Raw genomic sequence first — 24,629 nt, 5'->3', positions numbered from 1 at the left:
TCTTGTTAAGTCATTGTTGATAATTATTGTGAGAAATCATTAACGTGATCAGTGTCTTCACATAGATGAGTATCATTAATGAAGTAGCTCTAAGTTTCAAAAAGGCTGGTGACCCCTGGTATACAGTATGAGCTATACAACCTTGTGGTGGCCGAAGTATTGTGATCCATGATAATTGTACAAATATATGTGCAATGGTACTGACTCTAGTGCAACAATACTGACTCAATACTGCAGAGAGGATGTCAAATTCACAGGTCTGACACACTGAAGACAGAGAAGTTTACCTGTGGCTGAAAGGATTCTTGGCCAGGTTCAGGTACATCATTTTGTAACAACACCCGGCAGACAGGGACACAAATAACTGCAAGAGAAAGTTAGCTTATGTGAGTGTTAAGTGACAAGCACAAAAGTTCAGATTACACAACTGAAAAGGTGTAGAACATAGTCTGTTTCCAGACTGTTCGAAGGCCCTGGGACTCAGCTCCACTGTTACACCTTTTAATATTAAGTGATCAAATCTTACATCTGACACAGTAGGAGTTCACTATGCTCACTCCATTTAACAACTATTTATTTTCTTCATCTCCTGTTTACCATCTCTCTCTCTGACAAACTGTGGCAGAGCAGAGGTCTGATATACCCTCATACAGTAAGTGTTCTCGTTCACTGTCTCAGCCCAGAGGTCACTATATGGTGACTGGTTGTACGCTGAAGGGTTTGTTTTAGAGCCCAGACAGTAAATAAAAAACCTAGCTCCAACAATAACAACACATGAAAGCACAACTTTACTAAGATGAAAATGCTTTTGATCTTCTCAACTGAAGGTGAGCTGATTTTCAAAAATGTTTGATTATTAATATTAAGACACCGGCCTTAGACAAAAGGTGTGGATATATTTGTACTGTATGAATGTCTCTCACTGACCGTGTCCAGAGGGCAGTTGGTGTCACTGAGGTCCAAATGAGTAAGTGAGTTAGTACTGGACAAGAACTTGAAAAGAAACTGCAAGACAGAAGACACACACACATTATTCTTAACCAGCGTGTGGAATATATGTTTCAGATGTGTTGGCATGTTTTGCTGAAGTGTAGCTGAAAAGTAAATGAAATGTTATTCTCATGAACCAATGTGACATGTAGAAGGTCCACCCCTACATACACATACAGCATGGGCCAAATGTATCATCTATTCGTATTCGTCATAGAGACACAGAGAGAGAGAGCAGAACGTACCGTGGCCTCTTCAGTAACCAGGCTGCCGGGGTTACCAGACAGGTTGAGGTGGGTCAAAGATGCAGAAAACAGCTGAATGGAGGATAACACCTGACTCAGACAGCCAAGACCTGGAAATACATAGATCAGACCAGTGATACAGTGATCATGATTTTGGAGGTGGATATTTCATTTAGTACACTATCTGGGTCGATATCTGCCTTGTCTTTATCCTCCACCTTCATACTGCTCTTAGAACTATCAAAGCAGAAAGAAACTTATAGTAAAAAAAAATGTTGTAATATTTATTGTAGGTGTGTGTGTGTGTGTGTGTGTGTGTGTGCATGTACCTTTAGCAGTCATTGACACCCGGGACAGAGAAAGGTGCTTAAGTCCTTTAGCTAGACTCCCCAACTCCTGACTGAGAGCTATTACACCTAGCAGAGAAAACACACTAGTGTGACTCACTAGCTGACAAAACTTCACATAGGAAGTAAACTGGTTACTTGGCTCAAGATTCAACAAGACACAGAACTACTGGTCTTTGTAGTATTGTGCTTCTATCACTCAGGTGTGATATTTTAAAAGCCCACCTTTATCTTCAATTGGATTCCCTGAGAGGTTGATTGATTGCAAGGTAGAGGAACTGTGCTCCCGTAGGGCAGCTGCCAATTTAATTGCAAAGTCCCTGCAGCAGAAAACGAGGTTACTTCTTGATCACAGTCAATCTATAAACTGCAATAGAAACAGTCTGCTTGGATTTGCATATAAAAATGGAGTTCAAACATTTCTTGCACATTCAAATCATCAGCTGACAAAACAATATGCTGATGCCAAGAAACAGTAAACTTTTTGAGATAGCTCAGTCACCGTCAAAGGACAGTCAGATTGTTACAAAATCGTTAGCCGTCATCAAGGGATTATTAGCCATTGAACGGATCGATAGCTGGGAAAATGTCCTAATAAAGACATACACCAAGCCACTGTCTGAAACAAGAGAGTATATAAACTGAGATGCACGGACTACAGAACGTTCTTCCACTCGCTCCAGCCTTGAAGAAACACATGATACGGAGTCTGTGAGCAGCCTAAACATCACAGCAAGGACTTCAAGAAATCTTCAGCAGAAACAGACCAAGGGAAGAGCACAACTGATTAAGCATTTTTGCCAACATGCTGTGGATTACAATTTGGATATTGGAGTAGTTTTGTTCACTCTGTTGGCATGACGTTTGGACTTTAAGGAAATTGAGAGACCTCGGGCGGGGTTGTGATTTGCCTCAAGGACTTGGACTTTCAGCAGTACGGGAACAGCAAGCCATATAAAGACCTGACCCTCTCCATCTCACCTACATTTAAGTATTTCTAACCAGGCCTCAGCTCTTTTAGGTTCATTTGTTATTTAAAGTATTGTGATTTATCAATAAGGATTTTTTTAGCTGTATGCTTTGCCCTTGCTAAAGTCTATGCAATAATACCAACATAATAAAGTTAAAGTAAAAGTTGTAGACATTGATTTTATGTCTCTTTGATGGAAGTAAAAAGTTAGGTGTTAAAGACCGTGCAAAGCGGCCAAAAAATTGTGTTATGAGTTATGAGCTCCTCTTGACAAAATCGATCCACCGTTTCCTTACGTTGTCATCCAAAGGAAACTTAAATAAGCTAACAGCGCCGTCACCCTACACACTGTGGCATCCAGGAAAGATGCAGAGCGATGTGGAGGAGACATGACTGGTTAGCTGGCTGGTTGGCTGGTTAGCTAGCTGCAAACTATTGTATGCAATGCTATCCACGACTGGAGAGCGAGTGGGAGAACCGCTGAAGCTGACGCGCTGAACGTATTTATACCACTTCCGCAGCAGGGCCGGGTTTATGCAAATCATAGGGCCATGTTACGTAACACGGCCATGATTTGCATGATTTCTGACCTGCCCATTAAATCCTGAACACAGAAATGTTGAAAAACAGTTTGTGAGCCTAGCTCCAAAATTAAATTCTACTGGCTTTTACATGTTTTAAGTAAACACATTTATGCCCTGTTTAATGTGTTTAAAAGAAAATGGCTGATTTTGCTTTACACAGACTTTAAGCGTGCATAATATCTTAAAGGTTTTTGAAGGTTACTCTAGCCTTCCAAATGGAAGCAGGCCCTTAGGGTTTACCAAAAGCCCCTAAAATCCAACCTAGCACCGTGCCAAGTGCACAGATCATTTAGAGGAGAGCTGCCATTAACGGGCGTGGCTGGTGGCCATATCTGACTCAAGGGCCAATCATGACACACTTGACACTAACCCTGTTTTAGCACAAAGACCGGGGTGCATTGTGTGGCCATCTCCAATCTTACCTGCTATTAAGGTGCAGCAACCAACGGTGTGAATGACCAGTGTAAGCAGCACTTCAGCTGCTTGCTATTTTCCTGACCTCGAAATTCTACGTCCATATGTGTGGTATTTTATAGATAGACGTAGAAGCGTCATTCAAATGAGGCAGCTCAGGGCAATTGTTTGTTGAAATGCACTGTTACAAGTTTTGTTGAGGAAAGATTACTTACTCCGTCTAACTGCAATGCTAGATAATATACCTACAAATCTGCACACAGTCACAAACAAACTCACAGTTTGAGTCCGCTGGCCTCCAGTGAGAGCTCCTCCAAACTGGGAGATCTGGACAGCAGGAAGGTCAGCTGCTGCTGAATGTCTACTGACTGAGGGCACAAAGACGCACAGACAGACAGTCCAAAACAAATTCCCAGACTGGCATTCCCAAATTTCATTTTTACGGTTCCACACAATGAGTGAAAACTATTCAGAGCAGAGTAATAGACTCACAGAGGAAAGCCTGAAATCTCAAGCTCGGTTCTGCTCATTGTTTCTGTCTGTTAAATTAGAGTTTTGCTCGCTACTGTCCCCAAATGCTTGCTAATAGTGGGAACTGTTAGGTCTCAGTAAATAAAACATATTTACATCTTTACATCATTATGAAACTCAAGTGGCATGAGACAAGGACAAGTTATTCAGCGGCAGCTTCCAATCAGTAACAAATATCCAATAAGGGCTGTGTGGATGTGTTGGTGTGTTGCTACTAGCAGCACAAATAAGAGCTAAGGGCCAACTTACGTGATTGTGGACCAGAACAACAAGTTGAGAGAGTCCTTATAGTTCATGTGACTACACCCAGGCAGTAAATGATGAAATATATTTTGCTTTTTACTTTCCCTTATTGGTTATTGTTTGTTTGATAATGTCTATAGAATTGCATGGCCTGTGCATTGTGCTGCTAATAGTCCTTTGACCCAAACCTGTGCATTGTGTCACGTTTTACATTTGGTATAAATCTCACTTTTTAGTCAGTGTGGGCATTTCTATGACATGGACTTGTAAACTTCATCTACATGAATCAAATGACACCATTTTTTTAAAAGCCTGGATTCAGGAAAACAAACCCTTTGACAAATCTTAAACGACAGAGGAACACAAGTCAATTAACCAAATAGAAAGCATAATGTACCAGTTTGAGTTCTTTGCAGTAGATCTTGGTAAACCACTGGTTGAAAGACAGAGCTGCTACTGCTAATGCCAAGTCCCTGAGAGAAGAGGAGAAGAGAAACAATGAGAAATTAAAACTGCAAGCAGTGATGAACGGGCCCTCGCAGTCCGCGTGCGCGTCGGGGCGTGCTGCCGTCCAAACGCGCTCCGCCTTAAGCCACATTGCTTGATCGTTGTTCACGGAGGCGGCAACCGCCTGCGTTTGGGACGGTGCACGCGGGGGTGAATATCAGCCTCTTCTCCCAACGTGTGTTTGTAACACGCTGGGTTGCCCCTGCCAGTATCAAGCGCTTTCAGGTGAAGTCAGAACAACTTCCTGCAATCCACAGAAATCCTAATGGGCTGCAGGTGAATGACTTCTAAAACATTTAGTAATCGGGTACATTTTGACAATCGTTTCTGCACTGTTACGTTGTGTGAAGTGTTACAGCCTTCTCTTTGCCTTTGTCTGGAATTTAGGCATGGACACCTGTGTTTTTGCAGGGAATAGATTGGAAGTGGGACAGAGGGGGGGGGTTGTGGCTTGCAGTAAACTTCCTCCGCCCTAAATTCGAACCCGGGCCCACTGCGTATGTGGCATGCACTCCAACCACTCGACTACCGGCGCAGATAAGACACTGCCTTCTGTTGTCACCGTGAAGGCAGGAAGGCAGCGCATCATAGGGGAGGATGGAAGCGTAATGCCACAGATTTAGATAGGTAGTGGAGTGCAGCCAGATGTGACTCTTCCTTTTGGAAAGGGACAGCGGTCAAGTGACCAGGTTTGACGAGCATCCTGCAGTAGCTGTGTTTAACCACAGAACACACTCAGTTGTTTCATATCGCAGGGGAAGCCACTTCGTTCATCGCGGAAAAGTTGGGCAGAATCACAACTACACACATCTTGTTGTGTGCCACATTGACAGGGCAGACACAACACGCAAATGGCATTCTTAGCAAATTGGCTTATTTGAAAATTGTGTGCTGTGGCTCACTACCACTCACTTATCCATTATGTGGCTCTACCCATTACCCTTCAACTATGCCCTGTTGAAACGTGCAATGTAGACAAAACTACCTGCAAATGCCATGTACATCTGACTATGTTTGTCATTACTGCACATAAATGAGTGTAGAATAATGCTTCACTTGCCTTCTTTCAACAATGTACTTATGGCTGTCTATCAGTGTCAAGCTTTTGGTCTAAGTTCTGCTCGGTTTGCTAGTTTTTATTCCAAGAAGTGCGTGCTGCCACCTTTTGAAGTTTCAATAAAATCTGATGAATATGCGGCTGACTTACTGGAATTGAATGGAATTACTCAGAGGTTATTCAGACAGGATACATGTGCCTTGAAAGACAACAATGCCATCTAGTGGCGACTTGCATCACATACACCATAAATTCATTTGCTTCTAAGCAAAATTGACCACTTCCTGTTGGACTGAGAGTGTGGGTGTAAATGAGTAATTTGTGCGTCTTGTCATAACACACATGCGTGCCAAATTTCATTCATGTATATGCATGTAGGGCGCCAACATTGACTGAGATAATACTTACCTCATGTTTCCAGTGGGTTTCCAGTGGGTGGCGCTATTGATATGACACAGTATTGATGCACAGATCTATTCAGGGCGACTCCCTCTAGATTCCCTCTAGATTTGGCCGAGATAGAACATTGTATGAAGAAGTTATGAGGACACGATGCTTTACGGCGAAGGATTTGAATTGACCGCTCCACTGTGGCCAGCAGGTATGACGTAGGATAAAGATTTCCATAACTTTTCATCTTCAAGGTCAGAGGATGCTACTGAGTGACTTTGAAGTAGGTGGTGTTACATCTGTAGGAGGAGATCATTTAAGTAAGAAGATTGGCAATATTTAAAAATGGCGGCCAAAATCAAAATGGCCGACTTAGTATTGATGCTGAGATTTGTTCGGGGAGACAGCCTCGACACTTAATAGAAGTTTGGTGTGGATAGGAAATTGTATGTTAAAGTTATAAAGCCTTGATGTTTGACCGCGAGGGGAAAAAATGGTTTCCACCGCACCGCCCACTAAAGTTTGGCGCAGCTGAATGATTTCCATAACTTTTGTTCTTCAAGACATGAAAAAAATTACTGAGTTAATTTGAAGACTGTGGTGTTTAAGCTCTAGGACAAGATAGTTTTCAAAGTAGGCATGAATTGGACAAAAACACCGCCACACATCTAAATAGCTGACTTCCTGTTGGAGTGACAGTATGGTCCCTACAGACTTTTTTGTGCGTCTGCTCACGATGAATCTGCGTACCGAATTTCGTTCATCTACGCGCATGTGGAAGGCAGGGAATAACATTAGGGGGCGCTACAGAGCCCGCAGGTCACGACCTCACTCAACGACATTAAATTATCAAATTTTTCACTAGATGTGACGTATATTCCAAATTTGGTGAGTTTTTGGGTATGTTCAGGCCTCCAAAATTGCAGTTAAAGCGGTACACTAGTTCTTCAAATTACAATAGGGACCTCACAGGTCGATGACCTGCTCGGGCCCTAATTAAAGCTGCAAGCAGCGACGAATGGGCCCTTGCAGTCCCCGAGTCGGGGCATGCTGCTGTCGGGCGTGCCGCCTACCCGGCCCTATTGCCTGATTATTGTGTACACATGTCTTAACTGTCTGTGTTTTGGACTGGACAGACTAGGAAGGGGTTAAATGTCATTTTCTGTGTCCAACATGTGGTGCTGTGACTATGACTGTATACTGGCCTTTGTGTTCAGGACTGGACTCTTATCAAACATGTGAAGTTTGGTCCAGAAAGGAATGAGGAAGTTGTTCCTTTGTGATTTGGTCGCCTGCTCCTGCCGGTATTCAATAATGTACGCTGAAGTCAGAAGAACTGTCTGCAATCTACATAAATACAAAATGGACTACAGTTGAAAAATCCCTTGAACGAATTCGTGGTCAGTTGTGTTTTGATTATTTGATTATTACAGTTGGCTGATAAAGTGGCTGAACTGCAGCTGCGGGGACGGTGAGTGGACAACTGCTGGAGACTGCATGTTACCTTAGTAAGTTACGGAGCAGAAAGGAACACACTTCAGGTGTTTATGCATTTTATTCACACGCGCACAATCCCCCCCGGTCCGTCATTATTATGTCGTACATGAAACTGGTACGTGCTGCAAAAAAGGTTGGGGACCACTCCATTAGAGTACCTGTTGATAATTTTCAAATTCAAAAAAGTAATCTTAATTTATAAATCTTTCCTCTAGGAAGTTCTAGTTTGAAGTGAAATGTAAACAAAGGCACAGGATGTGTTCAGTTATAAAATAGTGCAACAACAATTAAGCTGAGAATGTGCCATTGTTTCTTGACACTTCACTATTGACAAAGCAGCATGTGATACACCAATAAGCATTTTCGCCTGCGAGAAAGAAAAGCCTGCTGAGTTCTTGAGTGGAGTCACCAGATAACCTTCTGATTCTGTTCCTTCCCCCGCTTTAGGGAAGACCTGACCCCTTTTATCACCCTCTCTCACTGACCTTAATAGAGCCTATTATAACAGACTATGGACAATCAGGCCCAGAAAGGTCTCATTCAACATCTGGATTACATCAGTACCTGTCTTTTCTTCCACAGACTGTTTACAATTCAGTGCCAATTCAGTCACTGGAAAACATCAGGTTTATCCTTGTTACAACCGGCTTGTCACCAAATGGCAAGGCCCACATCTGGCATGTACTATTAAGATGTCACCCAATAAGTTTTGACACTCGAGTCCGGCAGGGTGTCTCCACATTCACATCAAAAGAAACAAGAGCCTTGATTTCTCCTTTAATACTGGAAGAGCATTAGATTGTAAGCTCATCTTTTTTTTTAAACAATATATCTTTAATTAGCTTGATGAGACCTCAAACATGCTCTGTCTCTCATTTGTGTTAGTAAGAGAAAACTTCTGTTAAGAATCACAGGGTTAATGTCAGGATTCTGGTGGAGCTACAGCACCACCTCCTGGTAAGTTTCGGTACAATTTTCAAAGGCCAATACTAACGGAATGTGATCTATTTTTAAGTATTTAGACTTTCTTTTAAATCTGACACATGTCTGTGAAGTATAAGTTGTCACTGTACGAGATATGCTTAAGCCATTAGTGCCTCTGATGATTATGTGCTTGTGTTTGTGTTTTATTCTAACCCATAGTTTCTCTTTTGCCTATTAGGCAACTTCAGTTGTGTTTCTTTATATTCTCATAACAAATGTTAATGTGAGACCATGGTGGATTTCGGCACGTAGTCGATCGGGATTTTAAAAACTTATCAAACCATTCGTTTGGTTCAACAAGTAAGAAATCGGTAACATGAGCTGTGACGTCACCGGAGGAAGTGACGTGACCAGGCCGCCCTCGGTTCCGCCCTCGGTTTAAACATTAAAAGCTCATGCATCCCGCTGCTCATTCTCTTCTAAACTCTCTTTCTTGCAAAACTCTTCGTTTTAGTCTCGTACTCTTCCACACTATCTTCGTTTGCTACCTTCTTACTTACTTTAATTTTTAGTACGCTTAACTTCTTATTTTTCCCATTTAATTTCCGTACTTTGCTAGATTTTTGAGGCTCCGATACTTAATAATCTCCGGAGATCTGAGCCACTTGTAAGATCCCTCTTCAGGTGACGCTCTTTTATTTTGAAAAGACCTTTCTTTAAAATTTGAGCAAGAACGAAATTGACTCTTTTTATTTTTGTAATATTTTACTTATTGTTAAAGTATCGTATTCAAAGCCAAAGAAACTATTTTTGTTTTCTTGTATTTAGTAATAGGGAAGATCGTCCGGCCGGCGTTTTTTTCCCAGTTATTTTTACGCAAGAAGTCAATTCAATATATATTCGGAGCTCCGTAATCACCAATTCTATCGAGACTCTGATCATTCTTAAACCATCACACAGTCGGTGCAGTTAAGCTGCCCAAGAGGCCGTGAAGAAATATAGTCTACAGCAGAACAGAATTGTTAATCAACCGTGCCCGGACCGCCTGCAGTAGGGGTGGGCAGATCCATCCAAATATCGATAGTATTGATACCAAGGTGAGTATTGGTATCGGATCGATACCAGCGTGATGAGATCGATATTTTTGTTGTAGTTTCTCTTCTATAAATTTAGCAAATCACATGTATTTCTTCACAGAGTTTGTGTGAGCGCAGCGCTCCTCTTCACCTCTCTCACTCCGCTCACTCAGGTTCACTGTAACTGTAACTCAAAATTATATACTTATATTAAAATATATAACCTACCTCAAGAATATAATAACCCTTTTGTGTATCTGTTGAAGGAACATTAGTATTCCTATTTAGGCTACATGCAGGTTAGAGATTTAATATGTTAAATAAAGTACAAAATCATTAATTGATCAGGAATTTTCAAGTAAAAAGTATCTGTATCGGTATTGGTATCGGCAATACTGGCCCTGTATTTACTCGGTATCGGATTGATACCAAAATCTGCAGTATCGCCCACCCCTAGCCTGCAGCGCTCTCAAGCGAGACACTTCGCTGGGCAGAGGAAGTTCGACCCGAGACGGCATCACCTTCCAGCGGTTCCGAAGCCGACAGGCCTCAGAGCACTTAGACGGAATCCCCGCTGTGCCGGTAGACTACGTCACAAGGACAGCCGGCTCGTCATCATCCAGCGGCTGGACAGACGCTACTTCTGCATCTAAGCGGAGACGGAGCTGACCCAGAGAATCTGGATTTTGGGACACCTCTCTTCTTCAACAAAGTAGGCAGAAAACTCCACACACAACAAGAGTCACACGTGAATGAAATCAGAGTTGGTGTTTGTGAAAGCTTCGAATATATATCATAAATTCAAAGACATCTCCCATATAATCTCGTTAGAAATTAATCCCGTAGTTGGGAATTAACGGTCCCACCATAGATTAAAATCCACCATTGTCTGAATCCATCCAATCAATTATTCATTCCACAGTCTTCACACTTTCTGTTACTTTGTCACCCGTTTGAATCATTACCTCATGTCATTTAATCTGCATTTATTTAGTTAATAAACATATTTAATCTTATGTCGTTGTCTGTGCATGTTTAATTTGAAGTGGGAAATTGATGGGATCGTGGAAAGAATTCACTGCTTCAGAATAGGAGCAAATAGATATTGAAAATAAACAGATTCACTTGAGACTGATGATTTATCTGTCTACCAAACTTGGACAGTTGATATTTTCACTAATTACCTCCGAGGTTAGTCTTAAAATTCAAATATCGGAGGTGGTGCCCTGTCCACGAGTATAATTGATTGCCAGTAATTAATTATCACATTAATATCAAAGTAGTGTCTCCTACAACTGCATGCATTGATGAATTGCTATTTTTACCCACCTCTAGTACTGATGCATGGAGGTATTCAGGGCAACATCCTATACATGTGTAATGAATTAAGTGTACATGGGAAATTGTATGTTGAAGTTCTAAGGACTTGATGCTTTATGGCAGCATGAAAATGGACTGCACCATGTTTGACGTAGGCGAAAGCTTTTGATAAGTTTTCATGTTCAAGGTCTGAGGATGATACTGAGTGAATTGGAAGTCTGTGGTGTTCAATTTGTAGGAGGAGTTTGTTTAAGGCCCCGTCCAGACGACAACGCTCTTTTGCGAAAACGCTCATGTATTGCATCGTTTTAGCCGACCATCCACACGGATCCTGAAAACACAACCCCTGAAAACGCGCTTTTTTGAAAATGGGTCTCAGGGTGGAAAAATCCGAAAATGCAGCCCTCCCGTTGACTTGTGGACGGCAAATCTCCATACTTTCCAAAACGATGACATCATCGCCCCACCCCTCGAACTCTTGCCTCTGACCTCTGAACCCCGCGACGTCTCATAACAACAACAACAACAACAATGGCGGACTACATGCTTGTGTTCGTGCCACAGAAGATATTGAGCCTTTCTTACAACTTACTCACCTTGTAGTCAAGTGTAATTCGCAGCAGCAGTTCGACCTCATTAACGGTCGACACAAACAATTCTGGTTTCCTTGCACTAGCTATTTTCATCTTCTTCTTGTTGTGTTCGGTTTCTTCTTCTACTGTCTGTTTACAGCGCGCAAGCTTACTGCGTATGCTCTGTCTCTTCTTCTCCGTTTTTGGTGAATGTCAAGCGCCACCTAGAGGCCTGGAATATCAACTACAGCGTTTTCAGTGGATCCGTGTGGACGCAAATATTCTCAAAACGATGCAGAGGAAGACGGAGAAAAAGAAGATCGTTTTCGCCCCTCTGGACTGCCCCTAAGTAGGAGACATGGAAATGGATCAAATTGGGGGTTTAATGGGAACTTTGAATCAAAATGGCTGACTTCCTGTTGGAGTGACAGTTTGGTACCCCGATGTTTTTTGTGCGTGTGGTCATGATACATATGCACACTGAATGTCATTCATGTATGTCCTACATGCATGTAGGAGGCGGGGCTTGGATTTTTTATATTCCAGGGGCCGCTATAGAGTCCCCTAGTAACACCTTTCATCAGCTATCGTCAGGAGGGCATTGGCAATAATTGTACAACGTTTCATGTTAATTCAACCTACCGATGTGGAGACATAAAACACCTTAATTTAAAGAGCGCCACCTAATGGTAATTGCACAGAGCCTTAGGGGCTCATGGGGAAGTAGCAACCTGAATTTCATGTCATTCAGCCGCACCAATGTGGAGATATGCAACACTTGTGTGATAATGTATATGGGAGTTATAAGGCAAAACACACTTTCCTTGATTATAGCGCCACCTAGAGGTGGACATTCACAACGACAATAGATTATAAACATTTGCGGCAGGTGTTACCTATATTCCAATTTTGGTGAGTTTTGGGGCATGTTCAGGCAGTGAAAAATGCGATCATTTGGGACAAAAAAGTCATCGCTACAAAAACAATAGGGACCTCAAGGGTGAGTGTGTAAGGTAAGACTGGCTCAGACAGCACAGTATTCAATCACACCTGCTGTCTAAGTGGCTGAAGTCCTGCAGGTTGAAATGTCTCCAGTTGTTGACGTGGTAGATGTTGTCAACATCCTGTGAAAACAGTCAGCCATGCTTTATTAAGTTAGATATTATTTATTTAGATACACCAGTGTTCCACTTAAGAAATTCATGGCAAAGTATTTTCTTGTTAGGTTCGGTAAATGTGGCTTATTAAAGTGTTAATATGTGCCTTAACAGTACTGACTCACCCACTGGATCTCCTCTCTAAATGGCATGTCATTGAAATCACACAGAGCAGCGTAGGTATCAGAGAATCCTCCTGGGAAACACACAGTCAAACACTTTCTGTCTGCAAACACATGAGCCTCCATGAAACACAAATGGTGATGGTCAGCTGACATAGACAGCAGCCTGTTTAGAAGCTGAAAGTGTAATCTTTTGTATCAACAAAGTATGGCAAGTAGCGGCTCCTCTTGTCTAAAAATGTCTCCCAGTTGTGTGCTCTGGATAAAAGTGCTACATTTCCATACCACAGGGGCCTGGCTGATTGTTGAGCTGCTCTTCTATCACAGCAGTCCGTGTGAGGAGTCTCTGCTGGAGATCTGGAGGAACCATCTTTAAAAGCTTCCTGGAGATTGAAGAACAAGAAATATACGGTCCAGGACTAAAAAAAAAAGATAACAAATGTGTACATTGTCCTTCAACTTCTTGTAGCCAAGACTGCTGGTATAATCACTTTGAGAACATTAAGTTGAAGATAATTTGGACTTACTGTAACAAATATTTTCTATACAATAGAGTCAGTACATTTCAACAAAAATATCATCTATCCAACAAACTTCCTAGAAAATAGAGAAATAATCTCTCTGAATCCTGTCACAGAAAGTGTAGCGTCTTATTTTATTTAATAATAGTCCGCTAACCCACTTCCCCTTACCTGAAATCATAACAAGATGACAAAACAAACAACAATAATGATAATAATAATATGCACTGCCTAACAAAAGTATACAATTCAGAACAGATGCACATTTTGGCTCCTACAGAAAGTATTCTATATCTTTTTTATGAATGCATTTATGTTCAAGTCTTCACTATTGATGTTAATATGTCATGTGCAGTGTTGGGGAGTAACGAATTACATGTAACGACGTTACGTAATTTAATTACAAAATGTACGTAATTGTAATCCGTTACATTACTGGGAGAAAATATGTAATTAAATTACAGTTGCTTTTGGAAATATCAATGATTACAACTTAAGTTACATTTGAAAAATTGGCGCAAAAGCTCGGATTTATCAAATAGTTTTTCGCCCCCCTGGATTCATGTTTGTTTTTAGTTTTTTTCATATCAACATCCTCCTTCCAAAACTATCACTTGTGATTGGCTCTCTCTGGTCATGTGCCATTCAACTCAACCGACAAACCGTACGGCGGCAGTCAGACTCAGCAGAAACAGTGTCGGCGGCGCACAAGATGTTCCTGGGCTGGAAATACAAAAAACACTTCATACAGACAGAAGCCAGGCTTCCCTGTATTACAAAGGTGGCTCTCTTTTAGCCCGACTACATCACCATGGTAACTTATGCTTAGCTCATAACCTGGTCCCGACCAGGTTCTGTTCAGAGTTTAATCATAAAATCGGCTATAAAAGCGCCGCTGTTTCACTATTTAACTCATTTACAGCTGACGTCACCTTTACTTTGAAAGTACAGTGGAGCTGGATCAGAACGGAGCATTTGTACGGAGGGAGAGATCGCGCTGATCCGCTGCTGTTTTCTTTCTCTCTGAGCGTCTCCGCCTACAGATGTTCAGCTGAGGGGAAACGCTGCTCAGCTGTTGATCCGACTGGCGTCAGGAGGTCATTTATTAGGCTATAGCCTATTTACTTTATATACAGTCAGTCACCACTGAAAGAAGTTGTGCGCTCGCAGCAGGACAGATAATTTAACTTAATGTGGCCATGAATAAATTAATTGTTCCGCGTGTTGCCCAAACGCAAATCTTGAGTAGGTCTACTGTGTTTTCTCACATTTAAAAAGGTCTTTGTACAGAGACAACATGAGATTTGCTTGTAGCTACAGCACCTAAAAAACCCACTGTAACCTATTTTCATACACACACCAGCCTCGCTTTCAATAAAACACACACTGGCATTTTATAATTGCGATCAGTGAAATATATGAAAACAATATAAAACTGTTTAAAACAACAGTTGTTGTTGCTCTAAAGCTTCATATTTAAAAGCAGCTCAATGTAGAGCTGTCAGAAATTAAAATCAGCCTCCTCTTGTCATATTTGGAGCAACACTGTTGCTTCAGGCTGTGATCAGGCTTTTTTGTATCGCTCATACTCTCTCCATTAAAACAACCTGCTCCTCTTGGCTGAAATCAGCCTGTTGTCGCTCCATTTAGTGAGGAAGTGAGCCTCCTTCGCAGTACAGGCCTAAGGTCAGACTCATAATATATGGTTAAACCTTTGAACTGAAAGGTTTGCACACTATAGGTCTTAAAATGTGAAAATGGTTAGCAGTTGAGAGATTTCATTCAAAATTAAGAAAAGTAATCATATTAAATGTAATTAGTTACATTACTTTGAGAAAGTAATTGAAATAGTTACACTACTATTACATTTTCAACAGGGTAACTTGTAATTGTAACCAACTACATTTCCAAAGTAATCTTCCCAACACTGCTCATGTGGGTCTAGCTTAATTGACAGAAAAGAAGATGCTATTTTGTATAATGGGAGGAACCATAGGCGGCGCTATTAAGAGGCTAGAGGAAGTTTAGCTTCCCCAAAATTGTCACAGAAAAAACAAATCCCCAAATAAAATCATGATTTTTATTTTATATTTCAAATTTTATTTTAAGACGCGGTTAACGAGACATAAAGACGCACACTTTCAAGGTATTATTTATTATTATTATTTTCAAATTATTATATGAAAGATTTATTTGATAGGCTCAGTCTACCTGCGTCATTCCGTAGGTAAGTAGCGTAGAAGTTAACGGTTTCGCCTCGCTAGCGGACGGCATAAAGAGAGAGCAACCCGGGAAAAGCGTCATTAGATAAAATGACCGACTGCACCCTTCAAACGAGACCCCTCCAGAGCTACCTCCCCCGCGACACCGGCCTCGGTGCAGACACCCGCCGCCTCTCTGTAGACTCCGGCCGCCCTCCAGACACCTGTTGCACCGGGTCTGCAGCTGGATGAGGAACACGATGGCCCAGCAGAAACTGTCCTGTCTTTCGCTGTTACATCAAGAGTGACATTACTAAGAGGGTTAAACCTGAGGATATTGTTGACAAATACGACACAAACGGTGACTGTTGCTTCATTAAGGTAAGAAAATTAATTGATTAGGCTACTACCGTAAAATACCAAATAATAGCTGGGGTGTTTATTTGTTTCAATCACTTAACAGACCAGGTGTTCATTTGGGACCAGGATTTCCAGCAATTCGGGTCAGGCGTTTAATTCCTTCCTCTCAAAAATCCGGGATGAAAATGTTACAAACTTCTCCAGCTTCTCTCTGAATTATCTGGCATCCTTCTGCAAGTGAAGTTGTTGTGGCGGAGGAAACGATTCAGCCAACCAGCACTCACAGATAACTCCTCATCTGTGCTGTCACTCACGGTGGCGGACATTTGTTTCACCATCGTCCTGATCATTTTGTGGGACACTCTCTCGTGGCGTGCCCGTTTGCTGATAACTCATCCCCGCATGTTTATCTCAGGCTCCTCGCTAGCCTTCTTCCTCCCTCCAGCAGGCAGCCTGGCCCTGCTGCTGTCCTCCTCGGACAGACGCTCAAGCTCCGTTTTATTTTTTCGCCAATCTCTCACTCTCTTGGGGTCGACAGAGAAATCTCTTGAGGCTGCTTCTCCCGAGTTTTCCTCTGCATATTTTACGACAGAACGTTTAAATATCAAGTTGTACTTTTTATTTTTTTTGCTGCACCGGAGCCATGGTGATCATCAATGTGATACTGACAGAAAGCAGCACAACACATGAAAAAAAGCGAAGAAGAAAAACGTGCAGTGTCCTCTTCCTTGATTTAAAAAAAATAATAATTATTACCTATTTTAAAAAAAATAAGTAATAATAATTAATAAGTACTTCTGGGCTACAACAGCAAAAAGAATAGAGAGTTAATGGAATTATTCAGCCGCAACATCTCAGTTTGATGGCCTATGTATCTGCCTGACTGAGTTTAAAGGGTTTTTTTTTTTTTTTTTTGTAGCTTCCCCATATGTCCTGCCCTAGCCCCGCCTATGGGAGGAACAAACACAGACAGCGCTCATGTCTTTATTTGAATATATAAATTATTATATAATATTAATTTATACGGTGAGCATTATGATATAATCCATAGATACAAACTGTCTGATATTCAGTTCAAGCACAAAATGAATGTGAACTATGAAACGCTGATGGACTATGGTCACCTGGAATGCCTATAAAACAGGCCAAAGCAGGCCACTCTTTGTTCTTTTGGTCTTTTTCCCTTTTGCTTGTTTTTCTGTGTTACTAATTGTAGTCATTCTGTTGTATGTATATTATTATGAATAAGTAAATAAAGGACATTAAATCTTAGAAAAATGCAGAACATCCATTACAGTGTAGCCTACATGAAGGTGACACCAGCACTGACAGCAGTGCAAAATGATTAAATCAGTTCCTCTTCAGTCTGTTAACATTCAAAAAGTTGTTTACATTTTCACTTGATAGTCAACGAAGTATTTGACAGCATCTGCATATGGAGCCAAAGGGAGCCACACACTGATGGAGAATATGAGCATGAGGAGGGAAACTCACCCTGGTGATGAGTCAGGGAAGATCCTCTTCAGTGAGGCAGTCATGTGACTGACCATGGCCTCAAGATCCTCCACATGTAATACACTGAAAGACAGAGTCTGCCTGTCTGTCTCCAAAACAATCTGCAACACACACAGTATCATGGATGCAGGATGGTTATGTTAGCATAAACATATAAACCCATCCTGTTTTTAGTTTTAGTTACTGAAAATATTTAATCTCACAATATTTTATAGCAATTATGGCATATTGCTCTTGTATTGGCTTGTCTGTTTTAAATGGCGTCTGATGTTCTCCTGAATACAAATATACTGTATAACTGGTAAAAAATACAGTAAATGATAAAGAAAAAATTATTTGATTATACAGGTATGATTTTGGAAGAGTTTACCTGTGTGAGGCTGTGGACGTTGATAGAGCAAATCTCCAGGTAGCTGAAAGTGCTCTCCACCTACATAGACACAGTAACCATGGTGATCAAAAGTTCTCCAAAATCTGTCCCTCCATTTTACTTTTATATATCCAGGGAGGGGATATCTTCACCAGCACAATTGAATGAAGGTTGATGGTACAGTATTTAGTTTGTGCTGCTTTAATTGGACAAAAAATAATTCGAACATTCAATAGCAGCATTGATTTTCACTAAAAGTCTCCGTGTTATCCTGGATATTCTACAGAACACACCGGTGACCATGGAAAATATTCAGCTGGTTGTGACAAATTCCAACTGGTCACTGTGAGCTCTAAGTGATAACAGGGGAGTGAAATAATCTTTCTAGCAGTTATGGAATGTAAGTACATTTACACAACTAGTATACTTCAGTGCAATTTTGAGGTACTTGTAATTTACTCAGGTATTTACTACAGCCCATAATCAGTTGGCTCATATTATCAGCCGATATTGGCCTATCACAGATAAAGTAGTGCACATTTGATTGTATTCATTTTATAAGCAATCGGAAACTGATTCTGACAATCAGAAGACATGTGGGCCAATTAACATCCAGGCTGATAATCAGTCAACCTATAGCATACAATATATACACATACATGTAAATATTGACTTGTTCTCTTCTGACACTTTAATACATTTAATATCAGATACTTTAAGACATTTACTCAAGTAAACTTTTATGGGTAACTATTATATGGAGTTATTTTAACACCATATCTTCAGATGTACTCAGGCTCAGTAACTATCAAATGAAGGATTAAAGCAGTGTCTGCTTACAAACCCTCATCACAGGTTTCAGAGCATCTCCATGTGTTTTCTCTTTATACTTCACATAATCACACATCTGAAAAACTATTGAATACTTAAAGAAAAAAAAGAAAAGAAATGCAATGAAGGCCAGAAAACAAAAAGAAATGTGTGTAGCACAACTTTGCAACCCTTTAGCAACACCCCTGCATTCCCAGTGACACATCAGGGCAGTCAGAGTGAGAGGATATGAGAAAAACACAACCCAGATATTTCAAGATGTGTGAGCTGTGGTTTACCCTGAGAGGCTGTTTGTTTATAACCAAGTAACATCTCCATAGACTCAGTACCTAGGACAGAGACATGAAGAGAAGAAGCAGAGAGAGATTGTTAGACATGAATAACAGGCCTATTGCTCCCCCATCAGGAACAACATGGCTGTTGCATACCACAGCATACTATGCTGTACCAGGGGCTTTGTAGTTAGTTAGTTAGAAGTAATTTTAGGTATGAAATTAGATTTAGAACCCTCCAAGAGTAAGTATTAGGTCATTTTTCAGACGTAACGTTTATCATATCACTTGATTAGATCTGCATATCCTATTAAGATATTAAACAATATACCACCAACTGAGTGCACATAGTGAACTTGGGGCCTTCACAGAATTGAGGGTTTGGGGACCAAGGGCCAGGTCCCACTTTATGTGTTTGCCTCAAGCAGGTTACAATGAAAACATATACACAATGACATACACACTAATCCAACAGGCCAGGCCAGTAAAACAGTATGGTTCAGAGCAGTCTTTCACATATACCAATAGGGATTTCTTCTGGTTTGATCCAAGTATATCATATTTGTGCTCTACTTAAAACCTCTGAATCTGCATGATCATGCCTGGTTTCTATATACAGTAAGCACAATACATTCAAAATTAGAATGAAAATCCTCTGCCCTGGATGGAAAGTGGGCCGTCACTCACCACAAACCTGTTGGCTGATCTCCCACATGGCTGACTGGAGTGGTTCAGGACAACAGGAGTCACCAGACAGACTCTGTGAGGCTTCAGCAGCTCTGAGATCTGATCTGCTCACAGGGACACACACACAAACATTGACTGAACTCAAGCATCTGATGATGACTACTGCAGAACCTTTATCATCCATTATCATCTGCATATATAGCTCATGTGAACTACCTTGTTCCATTCATACTACATACACAAAACTGACAGTGACATTCTGGACCAACGTAGACTCATCAGAAAGGGTACATTTTGTTTTTTTAATGTTTTGTTTTTTGATTAAGTTTGTGGACAGCGTTGGGGGTAACGTGTTACAAAAAAAAGTTCCAAAAGTATCGCGTTACAGTAATATATTTATACGTTTAGGCAGTAACATAATATAACGCAATACTAACTATATTGTGGTAATATTATTACAGTTACTGAGTCCAGTAATGCATTACAATCCGAGCTATGGCACCGGCGGAGGGTTTGAAAAAACAACCCAGGCGCAACAGCCGTAAATAAGAGGAGAAGAAGACGGTTTTAAATCAACAGGAGAAGAAGAAGACAGTTTGGTTTGGAGAAGGCAAATGGCAACAACAACATCTGATAATTCAATGTTTTCTATGTGGTTACACTCGCACTATTTTGAATTAGTCACAGAAATGGATAAGAACCTCACAGTAAGGTCCACTTTAAAGTGATACCACAGTTAATGTATAAAACAAATTTAAAATGATCTATTTTGGTCTAAACACAATTCTCATGAAACTTATGATAAAAATAAATTCACTTTGAAGAGTGAAAAATGTTTTTTTGGAAATAGATGTCTAACCACTTTACCCATGTGGATCTTACCTTCACAGACTCCATGAGATGATGCCTCCCTCCTAAATATTTGGTCACATGATCAATGTATTTATTTTCTTTTTTACCGTTTTCCAGAAACAAGGGGTGGCTCAACTTACCCCAGTCTCCCCTACTCTCCTGCCTGTTAGGTCGCACTCGAGGATCGACACTTTTTGATGCGAGCATAAGAGTGCCCCTGCACTCCATTAAAAATTAACGCTTGCCCGAAAACGAAACTACGTAAATCTTAATAGTGCCTATTTCGTCGTAATTATGCATTTACCCGAAGGTCTGATTCATATTCAATCACAAATAAAGCCTGGGTTGCTTTTTGGCGAGAGTTTCACTTTAAGTGCTGGTGGGAGGCCGAGGGAACTGTCTATGGCTAAACAATAGTACAAGTAACCTAAAGAAACACCTGGACAGAGTGCACAGCAACCTTTAGCTAGCGGCTAAACGACCTCTTGCTAGCAAACAGGTGGAAGATGACGGCGCGAGCAAATTTAAACAACGAAAGTTGGATTTCTTCAGACCAGAGGTCAAGATGCTTGACCCAGGAGGAGTGAGAGGGCTGCTGGGTGAGTTTGTCGTGGAGGATGCGCTGCCTCTTTAGTTGAATCGCCCCGTTTTAAAAGCTTGTCAGCAAAATCCCTGTTCGATCAAGTGACAAGGTTAAAACAAATCTCTAATGATATAGTCCTATTGTTAAGGTATAAACACCACAGATAGTTCATTTAAGATGAGATGGTGTGAGAGGTGATTCAATGATTAAAAATATTTTGAATTTGTTAAGTAAAACAATAAATAATACATCTCCATGTTTTACAATACTCATAAATGATACTGTGGGTGGTAATGAACAAAGCCCTCACTTATGAAAAATATGGATAGAAATATGTAAAGTTATGAGTCACTAAAGATTTATGTCTCAGTGTCTGAGGAAAAATCATTCACGGTAGACAACCTTTAAAACTTTGCAATGTAAAGTGAAATTCATATACTTGCAGTAGATTAAAAGAATACAAGTGAAAATATTAAAAAGCGTAATTTAAAAGAAATACAACCATAAATCATCAAACAATCAATCACTTTATGAGGAACTACAGTTAATTGAGGACTATTCACCATGACAAGATATTGCGCGCCTTCATTTTGTGATGCCTTGTCCTAAATGTTTATTTTGGTGAAAGTAACTTAAAAGTAATGAGTAACTTATTACTCTACACAGAAGGTAATATTGTAAAGAAACTTATTACTTTCAAATGCAAGTAACTAGCAATATGAAATATATTACATTTTGGAAGTAACTTGCCCACCACTGTTTGTGGATGACACAATCATCACTAGTCAGAATGCAAATAATGGTGAGAGTTCTTATCTGGAGGAAACCAAACCAAGCAGCTGATCCAAAGGCAATCCATAGAATATCAAGAATAAAGGAAGGATACATCAAAAAGCCTTTATTTTCACGGCTAACTTTTTAAAAGTGCAATGATTAAAGAAAAAAAAAAGCCAACATGTTTCAACCATCAGGTCCTCATCAGGTCTTCAAACAAACAACACCATATGGCCCCACCTAGCTGAACAGTGAGGTTCTGGAAGTGAAAATGCCATTCATATTCTGCATAGAGATTTTGATTATTGGCCATAATGTCGTAACCATCCAAAGTAGACTTACCACATTATTAGATTGTGAAACGATCGTATATGATCCTGTAGAAGCCAGAAGTCCGTATGATATCAACCTTGTTTTAAGAAAAACATGTTTTATTCGCGATGTCACGGAAAAGTACTACACTACCCACAATCCTATAGTGTAACAGCGATGTATCTGATTGGTGAAGCTTGCTGTTACAATGGAAATGTTTACTGATCCCGCAAATTTCACGCTCGCCAGTTACTGCTAACACTGAACTCTACGATCGTTTACCACAGAGCTGCCATGATTTCACTTTCTGACCTGCTGCGTTTTTTTTAGAGGTGAGGAGAAGAGTTTCAAAAGGTTTCACCCGAACATGAAATTTGCGGGTTCGGTAAACATTTCCACGGTAACAGCGAGCTCCACCAATCAGAGATGTCGCTGTTACATTCGCAATGGTTTATGGGATGAGTAGTTCCTTTACTCTTAAGATAATTATGTACACAGTCTTGTACCTTTGCTTTTTTCTCCGTTTTCCAACATTTTTTTGCCGAATTAAATGTTTTATGGTTACGATTCATCTGCTAGCTGATTGGCTTGGTTCCAGGCCTAAAACTCTTTATGTAAGGATTTTATGAAACGTCAATAGAGCAAATGAATGGCAAATTCACTTCCAGAAGCGGAGCCGTTAAAAAAGTGGGCGGTCACTGTTGAGCTCTATGGTGGCCAACTGGATGCATTCACATGGCCCAGATGATGACATACCAGGTGAAACACATTCAATTTAATGAAGCAATGAAACAACAAGAGAATAGATGACACAATAGGTTCACATGCTTACAACATACATAACAGACACCTATATACATAATCAGTGGGTGATTTGTTCTTTTTTAACAGGGGGGATGGCCCATTGGGAGCACCACGCTGCCCCGACACACCTATGTACACCTCCCAAAGGACATTGTTGCAGGACGCCTTAACCATTTAACCAGTGACATTTCTAATTCTACAATTCCATTGTATCCAGTTATCTTCCTTCTCTCCCCACTACACTTGTCTTTTTATAACTGCATTTCAATAATGAGCAAATACACCTTTAAATTGTATGCAGTGGACTGAGTTTATTCAGGCAGGTTATCTCATGTTTCTCACAATACACTACAAGCAGGGTCATTTTAAGTTACATGACCCACATGACCCCTTGGGTCTAAATTCCTTGAAGGACACACAATGAACGTTGTGCAAAATAGCAGAGCCCGACAGACTTATCGGTATTTGCCTTTATCAATTTACCGGCTAATTGATAAGGTTTAAAAACCTTATATTTAAAAAGTATAATGCAGAAAAACATGCTTGAGGTGATTAAAAATTGGTGTAATGACAGTTTGTCCAGCAGAGTGCGTTTCAATGGGGGATAAAACAGCTGGTGTCAGGAAATGTAACCTCACTAATGTTTAACCATTAGTCACTACCTCACTAATGGTTAAACTGTAAACCAGCACAAAAATGACAATTGGCAACATAACATAAACCACCATGTTCTGAACGGACACACTTAAAGCTAGGGTCTGTAATGTTGTTCAGAAACACATTTTGTTATACTGGGTGAAATGATCCTTCTATCCTGAGAGTAGTCAATACATTATGTATTCAGAAAAAGGAATGAAAATAATCGGACCTCTGTGGCAGCTGTAGGACTGAGAAAAATCTGACCAATCCGTGCCGTCCGGACGGCACGGATTAAAAAGGCCCCCGCTAAAAAGGCAAGGAAAAGAAAAAAAGGCTGCGACGAAAAAGGGTCTGGATAAAGAAAGAAGTCGGACCGAGTCAACATCGGTGTGGCGTTTGAGCGGTGGAGACAACTGGGGCATGTGAAGGGCTTGAAAAGTGATGCAGAGGTTGCTCTCTTTCTGTTGGACAGGTGATTATTTGTTTTGTTTCAGGGGGATTTGTTATTTTCATGAAATATGTGAGGTTTGCCAACTTGGCTACGTTTGTAGCTCGTATTAGCACAATGCTAACGTTAGCTTCTTTGTGTGTTGTTTTTAGCCATGAGAATGGCTAATGAGTCGGCCCAATTTCCACTGGATACGGTCCGCTGCGTTGCGGCTCCGATCCGGTTTTGGTCCACCGTCTGGCAATCCCCACTGGTTGCGGTTTGAGTCCGCAACGGCACAGTACGGTAGACAGCTGGCCTCACGATGTGTGCTAGTGTCAACACGGAGTGTTTTATTTTGAAAAGTAACCAGAGGTAGTTTGTTATTTTAGCGCTTGACTTCCTGTCTGCTCCGTGCTAAATCCGTAATTACCAGATCCGGATCTCGTAATTATGAGAAAGATCTCGTAATTATGAGATCATACTTTTACAGTAAATACTACTTATTACTCCCGGTAATAAACTGAAGGTATCA

The 24,629-nt window shown here is 40.7% G+C and overlaps 1 protein-coding gene across 1 annotated transcript in view; it reads right to left on the bottom strand.

The window, feature by feature from the left end:
• The window catches only part of carmil2 (capping protein regulator and myosin 1 linker 2), a 115,280-nt gene that overhangs the window by 84,786 nt on the left and 5,865 nt on the right, over positions 1-24,629 (bottom strand). The window contains exons 2-15 of the mRNA XM_030426976.1: positions 19,704-19,807; positions 19,023-19,073; positions 17,914-17,973; positions 17,523-17,644; positions 13,232-13,329; positions 12,950-13,020; positions 12,718-12,791; positions 4,722-4,797; positions 3,830-3,918; positions 1,808-1,902; positions 1,565-1,651; positions 1,236-1,345; positions 928-1,005; positions 288-364 (exon numbers count right to left, since the gene is read on the bottom strand). Of these exons, the coding sequence (XP_030282836.1) occupies positions 288-364; positions 928-1,005; positions 1,236-1,345; positions 1,565-1,651; positions 1,808-1,902; positions 3,830-3,918; positions 4,722-4,797; positions 12,718-12,791; positions 12,950-13,020; positions 13,232-13,329; positions 17,523-17,644; positions 17,914-17,973; positions 19,023-19,073; positions 19,704-19,807 (1,192 nt within the window). The remainder of the gene's footprint in view (positions 1-287; positions 365-927; positions 1,006-1,235; positions 1,346-1,564; positions 1,652-1,807; positions 1,903-3,829; positions 3,919-4,721; positions 4,798-12,717; positions 12,792-12,949; positions 13,021-13,231; positions 13,330-17,522; positions 17,645-17,913; positions 17,974-19,022; positions 19,074-19,703; positions 19,808-24,629) is intronic.

Source organism: Sparus aurata, chromosome 8 (assembly GCF_900880675.1).
Source record: "Sparus aurata chromosome 8, fSpaAur1.1, whole genome shotgun sequence".
In the NCBI taxonomy this organism is placed as follows: domain Eukaryota; kingdom Metazoa; phylum Chordata; class Actinopteri; order Spariformes; family Sparidae; genus Sparus; species Sparus aurata.
The sequence above is the reverse complement of the archived record's forward strand: the minus strand, read 5'-3'. Positions and strand labels throughout refer to the sequence as shown.